The sequence below is a fragment of the Rhinolophus sinicus genome, chromosome 1 (genome assembly GCF_057876585.1).
Source record: "Rhinolophus sinicus isolate RSI-liver-muscle chromosome 1, RSI-T2T, whole genome shotgun sequence".
Taxonomy (NCBI): domain Eukaryota; kingdom Metazoa; phylum Chordata; class Mammalia; order Chiroptera; family Rhinolophidae; genus Rhinolophus; species Rhinolophus sinicus.
Window position 1 is genome coordinate 204,319,836 of NC_142501.1, and position 20,095 is coordinate 204,339,930.

Consider the following 20,095-nt stretch of genomic DNA (forward strand, 5'->3'; position numbering starts at 1 on the left):
GCTTTGCAAGAAGCTGCCAGACTATCTTCAAAAGTGGCCATACTATTCTGCATTCCCACCTGCAGTGAATTTTAAGTTCCTTTTTCTCTACATCCTCACCAGCATTTGATACTGTCAGTGTTTTGGACTTTAACCATTCTATTAGGTGTGTAGTAGTATCTTGTTTTAATTTGCAGTTCTCTAATGGAATATGATACTGAATGCCTTTTTTATATGCTTATTTGCTCTCTGCATGTCTTCTGTTCAGACAGGTTTTGGTATTTGGGTAATGATGGAATCATAGAATGGGTGAAGAAATATTCCCTTTTCTTCTGTTTTCTGGAGCAGATTATAGAGAAACCACCAGGCTGGTGTTTTCTTTTTTGGAAGATTATTAATTATTGATTTAATTTCTTAATAGAAACAGGCCTGTTCAGGTTATTTTTTCTTGTGTGAGATTTGGTAAATTGTTTCTTTCAAGGAATTCATCCATTTCATCTAAAGTTATCAAATTTGAGGGCAACTAATATTCGTAATATTCTTTTCTTACATTTTTAATGTTCATTGGCTCAATAGTGATGCCTCATCTTTTATTTCTGATGTTTTCTCTCCTTTTTTCTTGGTTAGCCTGGCTAGAGGTTTATTAATTTTATTGATCTTTTCAAAGAATTAGCTGATCCTAATTTTTTAAAAGGCATAGATAAACTGGAAGGACCTACTACAAGTGTTAATCATTGTCTCTGGATGATGGGATTATGAATAACTTTTCTCTGTATTTTTCAGTATATCTAATATGTAGTTCCGTAATGAAAAATTAGTTTTCATTATACTGCCCAGTGTTCGCTATCTTTCTTCAAAATCAACATAATTATAACCAGTTTTTCATGACCTTCATGAAAAATCTAGTTCAGTACTTTTTTTTTTTTTCACTTTTCACTGAGATTTGTCTTTGGGAACTCCAATTTTCTTTCCTATGGTTAAAAGGTACTGAAGAGAATAAAAACATTCAAAAGAAGTGTGATTACTTAAAATAAAATAAAAATAACTCCTATTGGACTTACTAGGTGTTTTGTGTATGTTTTTATGTAATTTTCACTATAGCCTATAAACTGTAGTTCTTATTATCCTCATTTTACAGATAAGGAAATTGAAGCTCAGAGAAAGTAACTTGCCCAAAGCAATATCTAGAATGTGGAAAGCCCATGGTTCAGTACTAAGGTTCTCTAATTTCAAACTCTGTTATCTTTCTTAGATTATGTCAAATTATTAGAGAGAGACTTTGACCACAAGAATACATATCCACAGTAGAAAGGTTGATCTATGACAGTCATTTACTGTCAGTTTTCATTATGACATTGCCTTTTATTAATAAGGATGTTTCTGTAATTTAACCCTTTTGAGCTTATACCTTCATGAGTTAAAATGAGAGACAACTTTTTTAGAGAAGAATATCTTACTCATTGTCAAATTTTGTTTGAGAGTTAAAATGAATGTTTTGTTGTAGTGTTTATTTAATTTTTATGACATGAAAAGATAACCTGAACAACGGAGTAATCTAGCCTACAGTTGATTTTTCAAAATCTGTTTTCCCATATATAAAAATGTATCCTACCATGGTTGATTTGGACTCAAAATCAAAAGTTGCCATAGAAAGAGTAATAATTAAATATGTGTAAGTAAAGTCATAGATTTTTGAACCCAGTACAATTTAATGGCATTTATATAATCATTGATTATTCAATGCCATTTATTTAACTATGTAGATATTTATTTTAATTAACATTTCCTTGAAGAACTGAAATAAATGAGGATTATTTCAGCATGCCCAATTTATCTCACAAGTGGTAATTGGTTTAATTAATCAAAAGTTGTTTTCTGAATCAACATATCACTCAAACGTCATGAAACCTTATGATGTTTTTTTTAAAATACCCCTTTTCTAGGCCTACCAGCCATTTTTCAAAAATCTCAAAGCTAAATTGCTTTCGTATTCCCGATTTATGAGGTCATAATAAAAAACAGTTAAGATTTCATTGATCAAAATTGTGTTGTGCTTCGTATATGAGTCAAGTTCTTGCTACAGAAATGCTGCATAACAAACAGCTTCAAAATCTGCTTCATATTTATGGGTGATCTGATTCACTGGACTCCAGGCTGTGCGTGGGGAGCACATCTCAACATTCCAGGTCACAGACTAAGGAGTAATGACAAGTTCTCATATTGAATGGTGGAAGCTCACGAGAGCTGGGGGAATTTGCTATGCCTTTTGAAGCCATAGCTTGGAATGGTAAACTGTTACATCTCTCATATTCACTGCATTGGTCAGAGAGTTCTGCCTCCCTCCTTAAGAGACACTGCATGATCCTACATTCAAGAGTGTGAATGTGTGATTCTGTTCCAGGGACAGAATGAAAGGTTGAAAAAAATTACAAATGTACATAGCTACAGTTCTGGGTTTTTAATTGTATAGATTGTATCAATCTATGCAATCTATGCAAAATTTTGGTTTGTTGGGTTGTTTACAAACAGTGATCAGTTTTCTTAAGTAGTTATTAAATTAAAATGATCTATTTTCTGCAAACTAAACTTATTACATATGCTTATATGTGTGATAGTACAGTATTTAAAAAATAGGTCGCTGATTCTACCTTGTTAATAATTAGCTTTTGTTTGGTTTTTGTAGTTTATCAAGTATTTTCACATATTTTTCATTTGATCCACAAATAAGTTAGGTGATGGGATCCTTATTTTGTAGGTGTGGAAATTAAAAGAAAAACTTTGTGGCTTGCTGCTAGTCGGCTCCATCCCTGATTTCTGAAGACTTCAAATACAGTTATCTTTCCATTACCCTATAATGGATCTTATGTTCCAATTCCCTGCTCTTTCCAAGTTTAGATAAATAGTGGGAATATTTCTGGACTACTGCCAAAATCAAAGGAAGCTATTACTACACTATAGTCCAACAAGTTACATTATTTTTTATCCTGACCTGTATTGATCTGGATTGATTCAAGAGTATCCTAGGGGCTGATTCTAACTAGTTATTTATTTATTATCACTTCAAAAAAGATAAGCTTATTATATGTGTAGTTTAGCAGAAACATGTATTAAAAACTTTATTGTGTATTTCAATAAATTTTATAAGAGAAAATTACTGTGGACACCAGTGCTTTTCAAATTAGTGCCAGTGTAGCTGTCTCAGATGATCACAGTTTTATGACTCGAGATTCTACATATGAATTTATTTGGGAAAGAAAATTGAGGGGAGTTTGAGAAATCACTATATTAATTATAGTTGGGATTGCGATGTTAATACCTTTATAAAATTCCTTCACTAGAAAAATATTTTTTACACAAATACTCTAGCTATAGTACGGTAGTTGGATTATAAGGAATATCCTTCTGGAAACAAAAATCCATGTGTTTTGTTGAATAATATAACTTGTTGACTCTCGGAACAAAGCCTTTAAACAATGTAATAAAAATCTGATATGACCTTTTTAGCTATGGCTTTTTACTTTTTTTCTTGAGCGAGCGTTCCATTTTCTCTCAAATCTGTGGGCTTTTCAGGTACTTTACTCCATTTCTCTGTTTTATGTTGTCTTTCATAATAGGCAAAAAAAAAGTTTTGTTAAACTTATTGGGGTGACATTGGTTAGTAAAATTATATAGATTTCAAGTATACATTTCTATAATATATCATCTATATATTGCTTTGTGTGTTCACCCAGAGTGAAGTTCATCACCATATATTTGATCCCCTTTTCCCTCTTCTGCCACCCCCTCCCCCTAACATAATACGCAAAATTTATTTCCCCCCCCGCCCCATCTCTGTTCTGATTTCTTTCATAGTGAAAATAAAAAATTACTAGACAATGATAAATTGGATCTTGCAGAAAACTAGATGATACTTAAAACCCTATTGTTGGAAAATTAATTTATCACCAGCTCATTGTTCTTGCTACTTTGTCCCACAGTAGTGCAAAATTACTCTCCTTACAGCCTTCTATGTGTATTTTTTTTCTAGATGTCATCAGTTTAATTTTAAAGTTAGGCCTTTTCCCCTTATTGTTAGTAGTTAGTTTTTTTATATGAGCCATTGCTCTGGAGAGTGGTAATTTTATTTGTTTTAATAAAGTTAGTGTATTTAATGAATATTTTTCCCTCTTTTAAAGACTGTGAACCAGAAGAACTGACTGACTGGTCTATGGATGAAAAATGTTCATTTTGTAACCTACAGAGAGAAGCAGTCAGTGTAAGTTTTAGTGCTATGAAATTATTTCTAAACTAATTGCACAATTGTAACACAATTTTTTTAATTGAATTTGTTCTGAAAATTGGTAACTTACAGTAGAATTTAAATACTTGATTTTGGTAATGAGAAGAATATTAAAGTCTTATGTCAGAAGTTTAACATTTAGCTTAACTTGCAAGTGAAAAATCCCAAAACACTCATCCTTTTTGCTTATTTCACATTTCTTTCTTATAGCTCCCTGACTTATGAAGTTCAGTTCAGATGTATTATGTATTTATATAGACAAGGGTGAGCTTGGAGGCCTGGTTTTATCTGAGACCACCCTACAGTCAGATTTCTTAGGAATCAGTAGTTAGGAGGGTAATGTGGCACTACTTTTTAGCTTTTCACTTTCTCTTGAAGTCTTTTAGATATCGTAATTATCTCCTGTGAAAATTATTAAATATTAGTGTCTACTGTAAACGGAATAAACTAGACAAGCAGCATCTTCTTGTATGGTGGGAAGTTCTAATTCTTTATGTACTGTTGTGAGAGGGCTGTGAAGAAATGAGAACTCAAGAACCTGTACCCATTTGGTCAGATTAGTAGGTAAATATATCTGCTTTGTTGTTAAAACGCTCATTGCTGGCATGCTATGTAATAAATTTATTTAGCAACATATTTTATCTGCTCTTCCTTTTTTTGACTATAGTTTCGCTAAGGAATAAGGCTGATTTGGCCCTCTATCAGAGCTAAATTTCTTTGTTCCTGACTCCTGTTTCAAATTTTATCTTTTCTATATAATTTGATATATTTAAAAGGTAGCACAAATGAGCATTTAGAGATTTTTTTTTGCCATTTTTAATGGGATATCCTACATTTAAATAAAAAGTGATAATTTTATGTTGTTTTCTTGTAATTTTAGGATTGTATACCATCTCTTGATTCTTCACAGTCAACACCAACAGAGGAACTATCATCTCAGGGCCAGTCCAACACTGAAAAGATTGAATGCCAAGCAGAAAATTACCTAAATGCACTCTTTCGAAAGAAAGGTAATATTGGTATACTTTTGTCATTTAAAATTTGCAATAGATTTCTAAAACGTTTGAGTTTTTCTCACACACAAGTTTTTTTTTAACATGTCAATTTCTGTTTTGTTCTTAATTATTTTTATCTTTATCCTAAGTTTTTTTCATACTTTTAGTGACATTAAAATTCTCAATCACTGTGGAACTAGTCTTCTATTAGATATTCCTTTTCACCATTCTATTCTCAGATCTCTCCTTGACTTCTGGTCTTGCTTATTTCATTGCTATTCTCAAGACTTCAAAAGTTATTTCGTGTTCAGTAAATGATAGATATATTATGTTGCAAAGCTGTCTTTAGAAATGTAAAAAATTATATCATTTATCAGCCAGGTTGGAGTATATTTGCTGGCTTGTGATTTCAGTATTTCTTTGGTAACTTGAAAATGCTTACTTGACATTAAAATGTCAGTGTTCTTTTTTGCTTCCTATCAATCTAAACTATTTAAACCTAAACTACTTAAACCAAATGAGGCTTGTTTCACTGTGTAAGGCTGATACCTTACACATGTATCAGGCAGAAATAGTTTTTATATCTTAGCTATTGAGGAAAATATAGAACCTCCCATTTTTTTGTTCTTGGCCATTTCTGAAGTAGTAGTTTCTTATTTTTTACCACATAGACCTTTGGAGTAAGTCATGGTGTGGGGGAATGTGGTGTGGGAACAGGGATCATTTTACCTCCCAACTTCCAGAGATTGAGAAAAACAATATTGAATTCTCATCTAGGTGTTGACTCTATTTTACTCCTCTTTGGAATTATGTAACATTAGAGATTTTCTGTTAAATTGTTAACTTTCAGGTTTTAATCAATAATATTGAAAATAGTCCTCATCTTTAAGAAAGGAGGTGTTTGTTTAGTCTTAAGTGTTACGAGTTCTTTTATGGGTTGAAATATGAGAATTTTCTGATTACAAGAATCATTAGTATACTAAAAGGCCTAAAGGTAAGAACTATTATATATTTTTTTAAGTGCAAGGGACTGAAAATCTTTTCCTGTTACTGAAGTACTTAGTGTTGAGAAATTGGCAATGTCATTAAATATTTTCTTCTCAAATTTTTCTGTTTGAACCGATATTAAAAATATTTTACATGCTTTCTTTAAGGATTTTATAAAATTAATGTAGAAATAAAAATAATTAATTTTTATTCTGCCAGTATATTTACATTTACAAGAGGAATTATGTTATAAGAGTTGCATCTCTAAGAGAATTGGAGGAAATGTACACATTTACACACATGCACACAGTGTTTCACTCATTACCCAGTTTCATTTTCCTTTGAGTAATTTGTAATGATAGCTGGAATTATCAGTAACAATAACCTTTAGTTTGTGATAGTATGGAGTTAACCTGTGCTCCATTGCTCTATTAAGGAGTAATCAGTAAAAACTTGGTACTATTTCAGCTGATTCAAGCATCTGGGTCTACAAGAGGTCTCCTACCAATGGTTGGGTGAGTGTTCATGGATATTTAGTGACCTCTCCATTTGGGGATTCCTTGGTTTTCTTCAGAGGATTTTGAAGGATCACAGAGTTTTTAAATGAAAGATTCTTATTAGTGTTTTTGCTTTACTTCAGGTCTTATATTTGTTAATTTCTTCATTTGTAGTCCATCATAACTTTCCAGATTTAATTAAACATCAGGATTTTTCTACTTGTTTAATTGGCTTTGTTTTTGTTGTTTGTTTTTTAATTTTCTTTGAACAAAATAATTTTAGAGATTTTTCAGTATGATTTGACTAGGATGAGGCTAGTATAACAAAATCTTGTAAATGGTCTTAACTTTTCTATTTGTTTAGTTCATTCTACTATTTACTTTGAAATAAAAGACAAAAAAGTGTTTTTAAAGACAGGAAATACTTATGAGTCTTTGGAGTAGCAAATAAAATGTTGAGAAAGCATGTTGTTGGTGAAGCTTTTATTTGATTCCTGAAAATTTCCCAAACTTGGCCATTTTTAGGAATTCTGGATATTAGTAACATTTAGTGTTACTGATACTTTAAATCTGTTACTAGTTTTAGGAATGTATGCATGTCGATCATCTTGCCAAAACAAAGAAATCTTTTAATATTCTTATTGTAGCTTGTTTATTATCTTTCCTAACTATGGTTTTGTGGATGGTGATAATAATTATAAGCTATTATTATTGAAAACTCACAATTTAGGATAATGATGATAATTGATGTGATCAATTATGTTGAGCACTAAACCCTTTACATGCCTTATCTCATTTAATCCAAAAACAGAGTTAAGAGATAGGTACCCTTGTTACCTTAACAGGCAGAGACAATGAAGTGCAGAGAAATTGTGTCTTTTAGTTCTGTGTGATGGACATTTGAACCCTCAAGAAGAAATATTAAAAGGTGAAAGGTGTTCTGTATAAGTACTAACTAGATAAATTTAGTACTAAGTAGAAAAACATTCTTTTAAATATTAAGTAGAAAACCCTATTCTTTACCACTTAGCAGCCTAGGACTGGAATTACTTTAATTAAATTAGGCAGACGAGAGAGGAAATATGGAACATTTCTCATAGGTTTCCAGTTTTCCTTTATATGAACTATGAACAGTTTTAGTTATTAGGTCCCTTGTAGTATTTATTTAATGGTAGATCACGGGGAATTTATTACTTAAATACAGTTTGGACGATCCCTTTATTTGGAAACTAGTCAAAAATACTCTTTCAGGTTAAATAAATAGAATTGGCGGGAAGGGAAATTTTTAATACAAAGATTAATTGTTAACTAATTTTGTATTTTCTTTACTTTAGAAGTTTTTCAGATTGAATTTCTTCTAGAAGTTAACCCTAAAATTATCTAGAATGCTAGAGGAGAATGAAAGCTCCATAATAGCAGGGACTATTTTGTTAATTGCAGAATCCTTCATTTCTGCAGTGGTAGTAGTGTCTTAATTTTTACCACATAGACCTTTGGAGTAAGTCATGGTGTGGAGCAATGGGGGATGGGAGGGGAGGTTATTTTACCTCCCAACTTCCAGAGATTGAGAAAGACATTACTGAATTCTCATCTGGGTGTTGACTCTTAGTATGTGAAACAGTACTTGTCACATCCTAAGTTTCAGTAAATATTTCTTGAATGAATGAGTACTAAGATAAACTGTCCAGATTATCTTCCAGTTTCTCTACATACTCAGTGATATTAGTTCTTACATGTTCTAGTTGAAGAAGAAAATTATTTAGCATGTACATGTAGTTTACCTTTCCCTACTTTGTATTTAAGTTTATTACTGTGTACAGTTTGAATATCAGTTCTTTTGGTTTAGAAATGTGATAAACATATAAATAAAAAATGACTTTTCCAAAGCTGTCCCTATTAGATGTAAACTAAATGATTTTGACTTTTAGCTTTACATCCTCTGATCACCTGAAGCAGCGTAAGTCACTAGATAGCGACTCAGGAAGATTTTTCATCTTTTATTTTTAAATTAAAGAAGGCTACTTAATTTGACTAAATTGGACAGAGAGTATGCACGTAGTAACTGAATAAATCATACTGCTAAATATATAATAACATGAAACCTTCCTTAAAGTGCGTTTTTCCTGCTTTATCTTTTACTCCACACACGTTTAGCATTCATGTAACTATTATGCTGGCCTTTTCTTTTCAAGGACTTTCTTGATCTATTTGATGCAGTTAGTTGAAAGCTGCCATTAACCTACCCTTCCCTTCAATTAATTGATAGTCAGGTTTTATATAAAGTTTTCTGAGCACAGACCCTTTTCCTTTTAAACTCTTAATTTTTAAACTTTATACTATGGTACTATGGCATGTAATAAATATTAACACTGCTCTCTAACCAGTTGGGTTATGACTGATGATAAAGCATTTGACTTCTTGAAACAGTAGTGTTAATCTTTTAGATTGCTTTTCTCTAAATGCAGGCATCTTTAAGTGATTATGCAAATTTGACCTGATTCATTTAGCTCTAAGTGTTTCTTATACAAGTGTGTCTTTGTGATACCTTGTGGTCATACATTGAATTTCTCTTCCTTTTGGAACTCTCAGGGTACTGTATGTTAGGTGCCATAAAACAATTCACATACTGATACCATTACAAACCATATTCAGAGGTGTTTGTGAAAAGATTTTTCTTATTTTGCCATATACCTGGAGGATATGAATGAAATTCTATTATAAGAACACACTTAAAATTAGAACTGGATTTAAAATTTTTGCAATTCTGGGAAAAATCACCTTTCTGCCTAAAGTCAAAATCATTTAGTTTACATCTAATAGGGACAGCTTTGGAAAAGTCATTTTTTATTTATATCTGTTTATCACATTTCTAAACAAAAAAAACTGATATTCAAACTGTACACAGTAATAAACTTAAATAAAAATCCACAGCAGGAATTAAAGGGCAGCTGTCAGATCACTCATCATCACCTAGATTCTTAATCTCCTTTTGTCTTTTTTATTCTTCAATTTGACCCAGTCACCTACCCCTTTGTAAGCACCCAAATTCTTTCTACTATGTCTACAGGAACTTGTGGACTTTGGTCAGCAAAATCCCCTATGTCCTCAGTCTTTTCTCGTCATGTTCCCTTTATTTTATTGCTGTAACTGAAACCTATGTATTCTTAAAAGATGCTTTTAAGCCCTCCCCCTTTCTTTCCCTGAGTATGACTTTCCCCAAAGTATATTGAACTTAATAAAACATTTCTGGTCCATGACTAGAGGAGTTCATTCATTTAACCAAGATGCACTAAGCTTCCTTCTACATGCAAGGTATTGTTCCAGTGAACAAAAGACAAAAAAATCCCTGTCCTTACGGACTTTAATGTTCTAGTGAAGGGCGACAGAAAATAAAACGTAAATTATATTTGTGGTTGAATGTGTGTGCTCATGCACAAATACACAAACGCTGGAAACACACACACACATGCTGGAAAAATGTGAATATATATGTCAGTGCTGTGGAAACAAATGGGGAGAGGAGCATAGTGAATGCCAGAGTAAAGGTGGGATCACAATTTTATAAAGAGTAGTCAGATGACATTTGAGCAAAGATGTAAAAAAAAATAATAATTACGGTAGCAAACTACAGAAATCTTGGAAATAAGTTTCAAGAGTTAAAAATACCAGTTTTGAAAAATTATGTATCAGGCATGTGGTAGGTAATTACTGTTCTCAGTCTTCAGTTTTATAATTTTCCTTTTAAGACCAACCTAAAATTATAGAATTTTAAAGCAGATAGGAGTTTTAGAGATTATTTGTCTCTGTTTCTTTACATATAAAGAAATAACAGTTAAATAACTTGACCAGGGAACACGTATTATAATATTAACAAATAATGAAATAATGTAAGATTATTAATGATTGTCAGTAGCACATAGCAAAATAATCAAAAAGACATTTTTAAAATGTTTAATTAATGGATTATAGAGTTGCCAACCTGAAGTTTGATGGTAAGGAGATGGAGGCTTTAGTTTCTGTTGCTGTTTGGTGGTGAGTAATCTTAAACCATAGTGAGCTGGTGAAATAGTGAATGGGTGTGTTAAATGCCTAAGGTTCATCCATGTCTGAATGTCTGAACCATCAGCTAAAGCCATAGAAAAGGCAATGGGATTTAAAATCAAAAACTGAAAAATGGATGAACTATTTAAGTTCCATTCACTTGGACTTTTTCAGCTCCTGGTCACTTTCAAGACTTTGCTTGCAGCTTCGTTTTTTAATGTGAGGAGTCTTCTCATATCAGAATCAAACACACTTGTAACAACACATTTTATACGCATGGTCTAAAATTTATTTTAAAGATTTGGGATCAAATATTTGTGACTCCTTTCTTTGCCTGACTAATGATGAGCATCGAGTTAAAAGATTTTCTGTCATAAATTCTTCACTGTGATGTTACCAGTTCTTTAACTGTCCACTTCATTAAATCCAACCTCTTTAGCAAGTTGTAAGGCTTTTTGCTTTACAGTCAACATTTCCTTTAACTTCTGGAAAACAAAGAATATGCTACAGTCAACAAAGAATATACTAGGTTCTTTCATAATATGTTCACTGTGTGTTGCGATACTTTTTCCTAATCCTGATTGACTTAGAGTATCTTTTTATAAAAACTCTTTCATAAATCTTACATCTAGAAGGGTCAAATGCATAAGTACCCCACAGCAGATATTTCACACTGAGTGTGAAAAATAAAAATCTGTATCATGTGAGTATCTTTCCAATCTTCTACTTGGTCAGAATACACCCCATAGAGACCGTGAGTTGGGAGATAAATGAATATATTGTCCTTTTAATAGCTCTCAGTTTCTACATGCTACCTATACTTTAAAGCATCTCTGCAAATAGAGCGTGATTCTGTTTAAAAGATGTTTCATAGTATATAATAATGTTTGAAGACGTACATCTTAACTGATGTATATACTGTACTTGCGGACTATTGAAGAGATTTTTAAGGATAATTTTGATTCTACAAAATGATTTTTACCTTTCTTTATCAATTTTAAATATTATTTTGTCATAGCCCATTAAGAATATAGATTTTAGTAGATTTTGAACTCCTTGGAAGCAAAGAATATCTTAATTTTCATCTTTTCAGTTCCTTATAAACACTCTTAGTTGCTTTTGGAGTAAAGTTTGGTCAAAGACATAAGAGCAGAAGACACTCTTCAACAGGTGGTAGATATTTGCCACTTAATTTAAGAAAAATTAAGTTACGCATTTTAGGTATAAAGTGGTGAAAAATGGAATCTTTAAAAAATGATGTTCATGCACACGACATGCATGTTTGTGCTGGAATAACATGGCTCAGTTGCTGAACAAGTTTTAGGATATCATATAGCAATGTGGTTCAAGAGTTTTGTCACGTGGCCAAGGACATGCAGGAGGAGCCTACTCAAAAGATGATGCAAAAGTAGTTACCTGGTCCGCATGCACCTTCTTAGTTACAATACATTCAGGGTGGGTTCTTAAAATTTTGCTCTATGAACTGAAATGTTTGTAAGGTGGGTTTTGTTTTGTTTGTTTATCAAAACTGATGTTTACACATTCATTCAGTTCCCATGCCACACATTTTGTGTGTTAGATGTTGTGAAATTAAGGTTTGGTTTTTAAAAACTTCTTGGCAAATCTACATGTCTCAGAGGTCTGCTTTTCTCTGATTTTTTTCTTTTTAAATTTTGTATCTTTAAGTCTTCAACTTCTTCATGGTATTTAAAAAATTTTTAATTAAACTCCACTTACTAGTTTGTATACTTTAAAAACAGTGATTATCACTGTCATCATGTACCTAAAAACAGCAGGTTGTTAGATGACTTTAGAGTAACAACTACTGTGGTAGTTCTCTTGCCTGCTGTTTTTTAAAGATACACTTTTAAAGCATAAATATACAAACATTGTATTGCCCTTGTAAATAATGCATCTAAAACTCTAATATAGAATTCTTAAAAATATATTTTCTATTGGTATCCTAGCTATAAAACTTGAAACCTGATTGTAGCCTGACTGCGAATTTAAGAGCCTAACATACTAAATTAGGTATTAGAATCTCAAGATTAGGGCCTTTTAAGGGAAAAAAGAAAACTTTTAATGGTCAAGAAAATTAGCCAAGAACTGAAATATTTCATGTGTCCTGAACTGAAATAAAAAGCGAGGAGAGAGATGTTTCTGGTCAGCTGTTTTTTTTTTCAGATGATAGTTTTCATGTATTGTAGTTTTATGGATGATAAACTCTAATGTAAAAAAACCCCGGAGTTATAAGCCAGCCACTGAATCAGTCTACCATCTCAACTCTTACAAAAGGTTGAAGCTCTGGCCTGTCCTAATTTTGAGTCTGATATTTTTATTGTCTTGTCCTCACACAAAGATCATTTTCTAAATGCAATTTTTATAGAAATAGCACTTTGTTAAACATGCTCTAACCCATGAGCTTTCCTCTCTATCTCATTTAATACTATATAGTTAAAATTCTGCTTTAAAGAATTAACTATTCTCTATGGCACTTTAGGACCCTCAGTAGCTGATTAATTATTTCTGAATTTCTCTTACTAAGATATAAGAAGTCTAGGATTCTAGCAGAGGGTTTGATCAAATACTGTATTTGTGAAATGTGGTAAATTAGTTTTATAAATTACCATCTCAACATTTTTAGCCTGTCAGCTACATACTGTCAGCTACATACAGTTTACTATTTGCTAATGGTTAATTGTGCATTATACCCATAGCCTGTACAAACTATTTTATAAAGTTTATTGATAAGAACTCATTGATTTGTTAGTATTAAGTAGCAGTCATCCCCTGCCTTTCTTCATATGAATTTGTATGTTTATGTGTGTGCCTTAAGGAGAACTTAAGGTGTTTTGAGTGAAGTCTTCAAAAATTTATCCTTAAGTGTAAGCTTTACCATTGAACAGATATGGATTCAGATCTTGCTCCACCATATATCATGTGATTCCAAAAAACTACTTACCCCTTTTGTGACGTAGTTTTCTCATATATAGAAGAGACATAATAATTGTGGATGCTTATACTCTGTTGTCTACCCTCACCCACCAACAAAAAAATAGTTTTATTAAAACAAGATACTAGTTTAGATTTTAGTGTTTTAATTATTGATAGGTATACTGTGTGTTCAGTAGGAGAGTCTGGTGGAAAAAAGATGGGCTGTAGAGTCAAGCCTACATGTGGTATTTGCTGGTTTTTTTCCATTAGATAGCTGTAATATTGGTTAAGTTATTTAACTTAGTGATGTTATAGCATTGTGAAGATTAATCTAATGTAAATGAAACATCTGTCTTAGTGCCGTATTGCTTTTGATTCTTCTGTCATCTTAAACCTCCTGTATTCTACTCAGGAATGTTGAAATTGAAGACCAAATGAGCCTCAAATACTCCTCTAAGAAATATGTAATCTTTATATTGTATCCTTCCATCCTGGATTTCTAGCTCCTAGAGAGCAGAAAATATATATTCTTTCCCAGTGTCTCTTTCATTAACCCTGAGCAAGTATTAAAGTTATATTAGAATCTTGATAATTGATTTTAATAACTTATAATGATGAAAGATAACCTAGGTAGAATATAGTTCTGTGCCTCTAGCTATCCCATTATTTTATAGATGAACAACTTTTTAAAAAGTACTTGTTAATAGTAATTTATTTGCATTTTATTTAGAGTTACATTCCATTTAAAATTATTGGTAATAAAGTAAGAAAGCAACATTTGTGAGGGTCTTTCATGATTCAGTAGGCAAGAAAGAGCAATATTAGTCTTGCTAGTTGAGTATAAGCCTCACTCCTCAGTTTACCTTTCTGCCTGTTGCTGTAACAGTTAGATATTCTAAATGATCTTGTCATGCAGGAGAACAGTACATTTAAATCCTATAGTAGTCCATAGTAGTCTTTACCAAACCTAACTTATTTAGAATAGAGTTTTTAACCTTATTTTGGTTTCACTCTATTGTTAAAGCATTAGATTTTCTTTGGTAGGGAGTCTCCTTTTTAATACTTTTACTTTATTTTCCATTTATTCCCAGAGATGCCCCAACTTAAGCAGATCTAAAAGCTTGTCTGGAAGTATTGGTATCTCTCTGAGTGTTACAGTGGGTATGTTCTACAAACACTGAGCCTCCCCTAGCCACAACTCCCCAGTAATATCCTTTGGACCAATAATGTGTAAGCTCTATTTAAGGTGGCTGTGATGGAAGTAAGGCATTATCGAAAGAAACAACTACTTCGTTGGGTCAGAGATTGATACTGCTTAATAGCAAGTGCCATAGCTACTGAGGAGACAGAAAAAAGACAGCCCATCATGGGAAATGTCTCAGCATTCCAAATGATTTCTAGTCAGATTTTTGAAACATCTAGCTTAGTGCCATATTATTGGCACTAAGTGCCATATTATTGGCACATACAACACACATTATTGTGTAGAGATTTGAGCATAGAGATAATGTAGGTACAGTAACTTGCCTGACTGCATCCCTGTAAGAGGAAAATGGTTTACTCCTCCTGCTCAGTATGGTAGTGTTTCGTATCTCTAGAGTAGCAGTTAGGCCAGCTGAAAGACTTGTGCCATTATTATTCATCTGTTCTGACCCTGGCTTGCATGGCAGAATATTAAAGTAGATTGTATAAGAAGGGGAAGCTGGATGAAGCAGGATGTCAGTGGAATGTCTGGTACGCAGAATGATTATTGTGTTGGCAGTCTGTGGTTATAGTGGTTATCAAGCGATTCCTAATGGATATTCTTTCGTAAAAATTAGCTTAAATACAGTTGTGATTTATTTTATTTTTCTAAAAATATTCAGAAACCTCTGAATCTTTACTACCTCACTTTGCTTAGCATGGCCTTCTCTGTCTGACCTTCTCTCTTGTTCTACTTCACAATTGTAAGAAATGAAGCAATGGGTCTAGTATTTTATTGTTGCAGTTTAAAAATAATATATGCTGTTTTGCTGCTATAATTTCCATGGTTTTGTTTTATCAAGTTTTTCTTTCTCTTTAATTTTACTTCCTAGCTCAAGGGTTCTTAACCTAGGATACTCCCCAACAAGTTCATGGGTAGGATTTTCTTGGGTCCATGAATTTAAGTGGGGAAAAAATGACATCTTTATTTTCATTAATCCCTAGCTGAAATTTATCATTTCCTTCAAATATAAATGTTAACAAACACCAGTAGTATTAGTAATACCTGTTCTAGGAATAAATATCATAGATATTTTCATATTATATCATATAATATGATATAATTTCATATATCTTACATTATTGTTCATGTTCTCACTGCTTTAAAATTACGGTAGATATTAGACTTACTACTAGATTTTATATTTTAACGTTTTAAGGGAAAAGCATATCTCAATTAAAAATATTTTTGACAATTATATTTCAGTACAGTTGGTTTCTTTTGTAATTCTATATATTTGTACATTGAAAACATGATTCTGAAAAGGAGCCCGTAGTTTTCACCACACTGCCAAAGGAGTCGTTGCTCAAAAAGGGATAAGAATCCTATGTACCCCCTTTACTATTTGATCTTCATGCTGTCCTCAGAATGTTATACCTTAACGACTATGTCCTTAGAATTTATATACACATACAGTTGTATATTTATGTACATATACGCATCTCCCGATCTCACCCTCTCTCCTGGCTTCAACACTGAACCTGTGTGATAACCCACAGCCTCTCTCCGAGTTCCATACTAGTTTCTAGACATCTCCACAAGTATATTACGGGAGGAATTTTAAGTTCAGCGAATCTAAGCTAAATTTATTTTCCTTTTTAAATGTTCTTTTTTCACCTATGTTCTCCATTAATTAATGCCATTGCCATCTTCCCACTCACACAGGATTAAAATGCAAGAATCGTTTTTTATTTTTTTGTTCTTCCTTACTACCAGCTTTGAAAAGAGTTTTTAATAAGTCACTAGAGATTATTAATAAAGGCTGCTATGAATGTTCTCACACTTTTTGGACATCTGCTTTCATTTCTGTTAGGAAAATCCATAGAAGTAGAATTGCTGGGTCATAGTGTCAATGTATATTTAAAATATATTAGAAACTGCCCAAACTGCCAACCCATTCTACAAAATTTCACAGACTCGTTAGAAATGCATGACAGTTCTAGTTGCTCCAGATACCTGTCAGCAAATACTGTTTGTTACCAGTTTTTGCTACAACCTAATTCTAGTACGTGTGAAATGGTATCTCATTTGCTTTACACTGTATTTCCCTGATAACTAATATATCAGGGAACTCTTTCAGGTTCTTCCAGGCAGTTTCTATATCTTCTTTTTTAAAGGATCTGTTCAAGTCATTTGCTCATTTTCAATTGTGTTGTTAGCTTTTTATTGTTGATTTGTACGTGTTCTTTTGAAATTTTGAAAACAAGTTCTTTATCGGATCATTAGGACTGGTTAGTGTTTGTGGGTAGTGCTTTAACCTTGTTTAAGTACATTTAGCCTTCCTAATTCTTTCAGCCTTGTGGGGTTGAAGGTACACTTTTGACATCCTCCATGTGGTAGCTAAAGACACTAGACGCATAGACGAAACGAAGACTGAGATAACTAAGAAAATAAAAAAGGATCAAGAAAAGTTGAGAGAGGCTTGATAACTTTACTTTTATGAGGTGAGCTTTACAAACTGTTGTACGTGTGTATATTAAATGTTTTATATAACAAATTAAGCTTTAAACACATTTACAAAATGAAATAAAATTGTATTCCCAAGATCATTATTAGATCTATAAAAAGTATTAATTTGTGATATCTAGGTAGTCCAGTTAGAGGGCTGGAAATTTGAAATTGTAAGATTAAAATTTTTTTTCAGTTCTGCCACATAAAAATATAAAAATATACAACCTCATTCAAAGATGATATTAAAATTCTAAATAATGTGGCCAATTTATAAATGTGAGGCCTAGGTCAAATGACTTCTGGCTGCCTCGATGTTAGAAATAAACCAGATTTTGTTCCACTTTATCACTATTTTTATTTGAGAAATGTGTAGCTTGGCTTATCCATTATTAATTGATAATTAATGTAATGACTTAGGATTTTTTTTTTTTTGAATTTCCTTTTTATATGGCTTAGCTATATCTCTTAATTATGGCGGCAAGAGTGTGTGCTGCTGTTTGTCTTCTGGTATTCTAAGTGTCATACTTGTCAACATTTTTTCCTGGAAAATGATAGGAAAAGGAGAAGAAATCTAATCTATAAGGTTTTCTAGTTTTTGCTTCTATCACAAGAAATTTTGATGAAAATAAGGATGGAATCATTAATGAAAATAACTTATATTTTTAATCTCAGAGATTCAGTTAGCCGTGTTCTTCTTACATTCGGTTCTGACAAATCCTTTTAAAAGTTAGATATAGTAATACTACTCTACAATGATGAATTATCTTTTTCTGATAATATAATGCAGTAGTTGCAGAAGGTAACTGTTGTTTACTAATAGACCTTTCATTTTTTATGGTGTTTTTTTCCCAGTTGTTTGGTGTAGTATGGATGCTAGAGCGTGTTTTGTTGAAATACAACAGTGGAAGTGTGTTACAGCATGCTGGGAAAACAGTTACAATAGAATGTTGACAAAATGTGTCTGAAAACTTTAAAATGATTAGAATGTTATCCCAGAGCATTGTTAAGGAATAGGCACGAGGGATAGAGACCCAACCTAAATGAGGATGCGTACCTTTGAGTTGTTCAGGGAGATTAAAAGGACGTCGGATATAAGTCATTTTATAAATTCTTTAACCCTACATGTAAATTATATGTGATTATAAAGCTTATATAATGAATTATGAAATTAGTACAAGATAATGTAAACTGACACATGCATACTGAGCATGTTGGTTTGTGATATGTATTTGTTGAATTTAATCTGTATACTTCTGCTTGTGGTAATTGAGAACCTTATGTAATTTTGGATGTGAAGGGAGGTTTGGAGTTGAGGGGAAACTAGAATCTTCTTTTCTAATTAAACTAAGTTATTATACCACCCTACTGAGCAAATAGAGACATTCATTCATATGACTCCTGAGACTTGGTTGGGTAAAATTAGAAACATACATACAAAGAGGAAAGGGGTGGATCAAGGTTTTCTTCATTTTCTTATAAAATACAGGTCTTCCTCTTTATTTGAACTTTCATTATCTGAACTCAGGAATTGAATAAATTCAGATAAATTTTCAAATAAATTTCTTCTTATTGAAAACTCAGGAATCAAATAGATTCAGATACTGCAATATCCCTTGCAACTTGAACTTGTTCTTCAAATTATGTGAATTCAAGAACCAAGTAAATTTGAATAAGGAGTAATACTTGTACCACTGTTTTTATTTTTATAAGTAAGACCACATGGTCTGGTAGAAAGAGTACCATCTGGGAGATAGCAAACTGGTGTTCTAAGCTCTGCCATTACCTCTGTCTTGATCTTTCTGGGTTTTTGTTTCCTTTTCTGTAAAATTACAAGGTTGGATGAGGTTCTGTCCCTCAGCCTGGTATATCCTGAAGTCTAGTGGTCCTGAAAGCTGGTAGAAGTCCGGAAGCTGTTTTTACATTTCAGACAGCCAAAAAAAAATCGTATGTCTACTTGCAGTAATACTATGAACCAAACAAAACATTTCTTTGTATTTGGTTCAGATTGCTGTTTCTTCATAAAATTTGCCTGACAAAACAACTTACCTCTTACTTGGCATGTCTTTGAATTAAATTTAATAAGGAATTAAATTATAAAAGATTGGGAATCTCTATGCTATGTATATTACCTAATACGGTGTATTTCCCAAAGTGTAAGTGACCATACTTTATGCTTACAAATTAAGATTAATACATTTATTTCTTCTGGACAAGTCAGAAATCCATCAATGGCCGTATTTTTGTATTACTTAGTAATGTGAAGTAGGCTTTCAGGGAGCTCACTTCCAATACAGGTTTTCAGTTATTGTGTACCTAAGACTGCATTTCATTCCGTTTCTGTTGTTCCACAACTACAGTTAAACTGTGTTCTAAAAATTTACTGATTAATTCATTTGGAACTCTGAGTAGTACTTTTTCTTGGAAGTAAATGTTAAATAGTAATTCTCCACTATACAGAAGTCTATAATGGTAATTTAAGGTTAATATACTTGTTTATATTGCTATTTCAGCTGTACGCTGCCATCCTTGACAATATTTTTTCTGAGACTTGAATTCTAAATTTGGAAAAATAAGGATACATTTTACTCTTCTCTCCAGATATTTCTTTGAGGCCCTCTTCTGCCTCTTCTTCGCTACCCCCACCAAAGTGTCAGTATATAGTATTTGGTTTTCATTAATGGGTAAAAGT

The 20,095-nt window shown here is 32.3% G+C and overlaps 1 protein-coding gene across 14 annotated transcripts in view; it reads left to right on the forward strand.

Annotated features, from left to right (window-relative positions):
* LCORL (ligand dependent nuclear receptor corepressor like) overlaps window positions 1–20,095 on the forward strand; it is a 122,792-nt gene that overhangs the window by 42,705 nt on the left and 59,992 nt on the right. For 9 of the 14 annotated variants that reach the window (XM_088792681.1, XM_019744431.3, XM_074321730.2 and 6 more), the window contains exons 3-4: window positions 4,155–4,234; window positions 5,139–5,268. In XM_088792681.1, the coding sequence (XP_088648807.1) occupies window positions 4,155–4,234; window positions 5,139–5,268 (210 nt within the window). The remainder of the gene's footprint in view (window positions 1–4,154; window positions 4,235–5,138; window positions 5,269–20,095) is intronic. The other 5 variants (XM_074321707.2, XM_019744432.3, XM_088792686.1 and 2 more) reach the window with 1 other exon arrangement.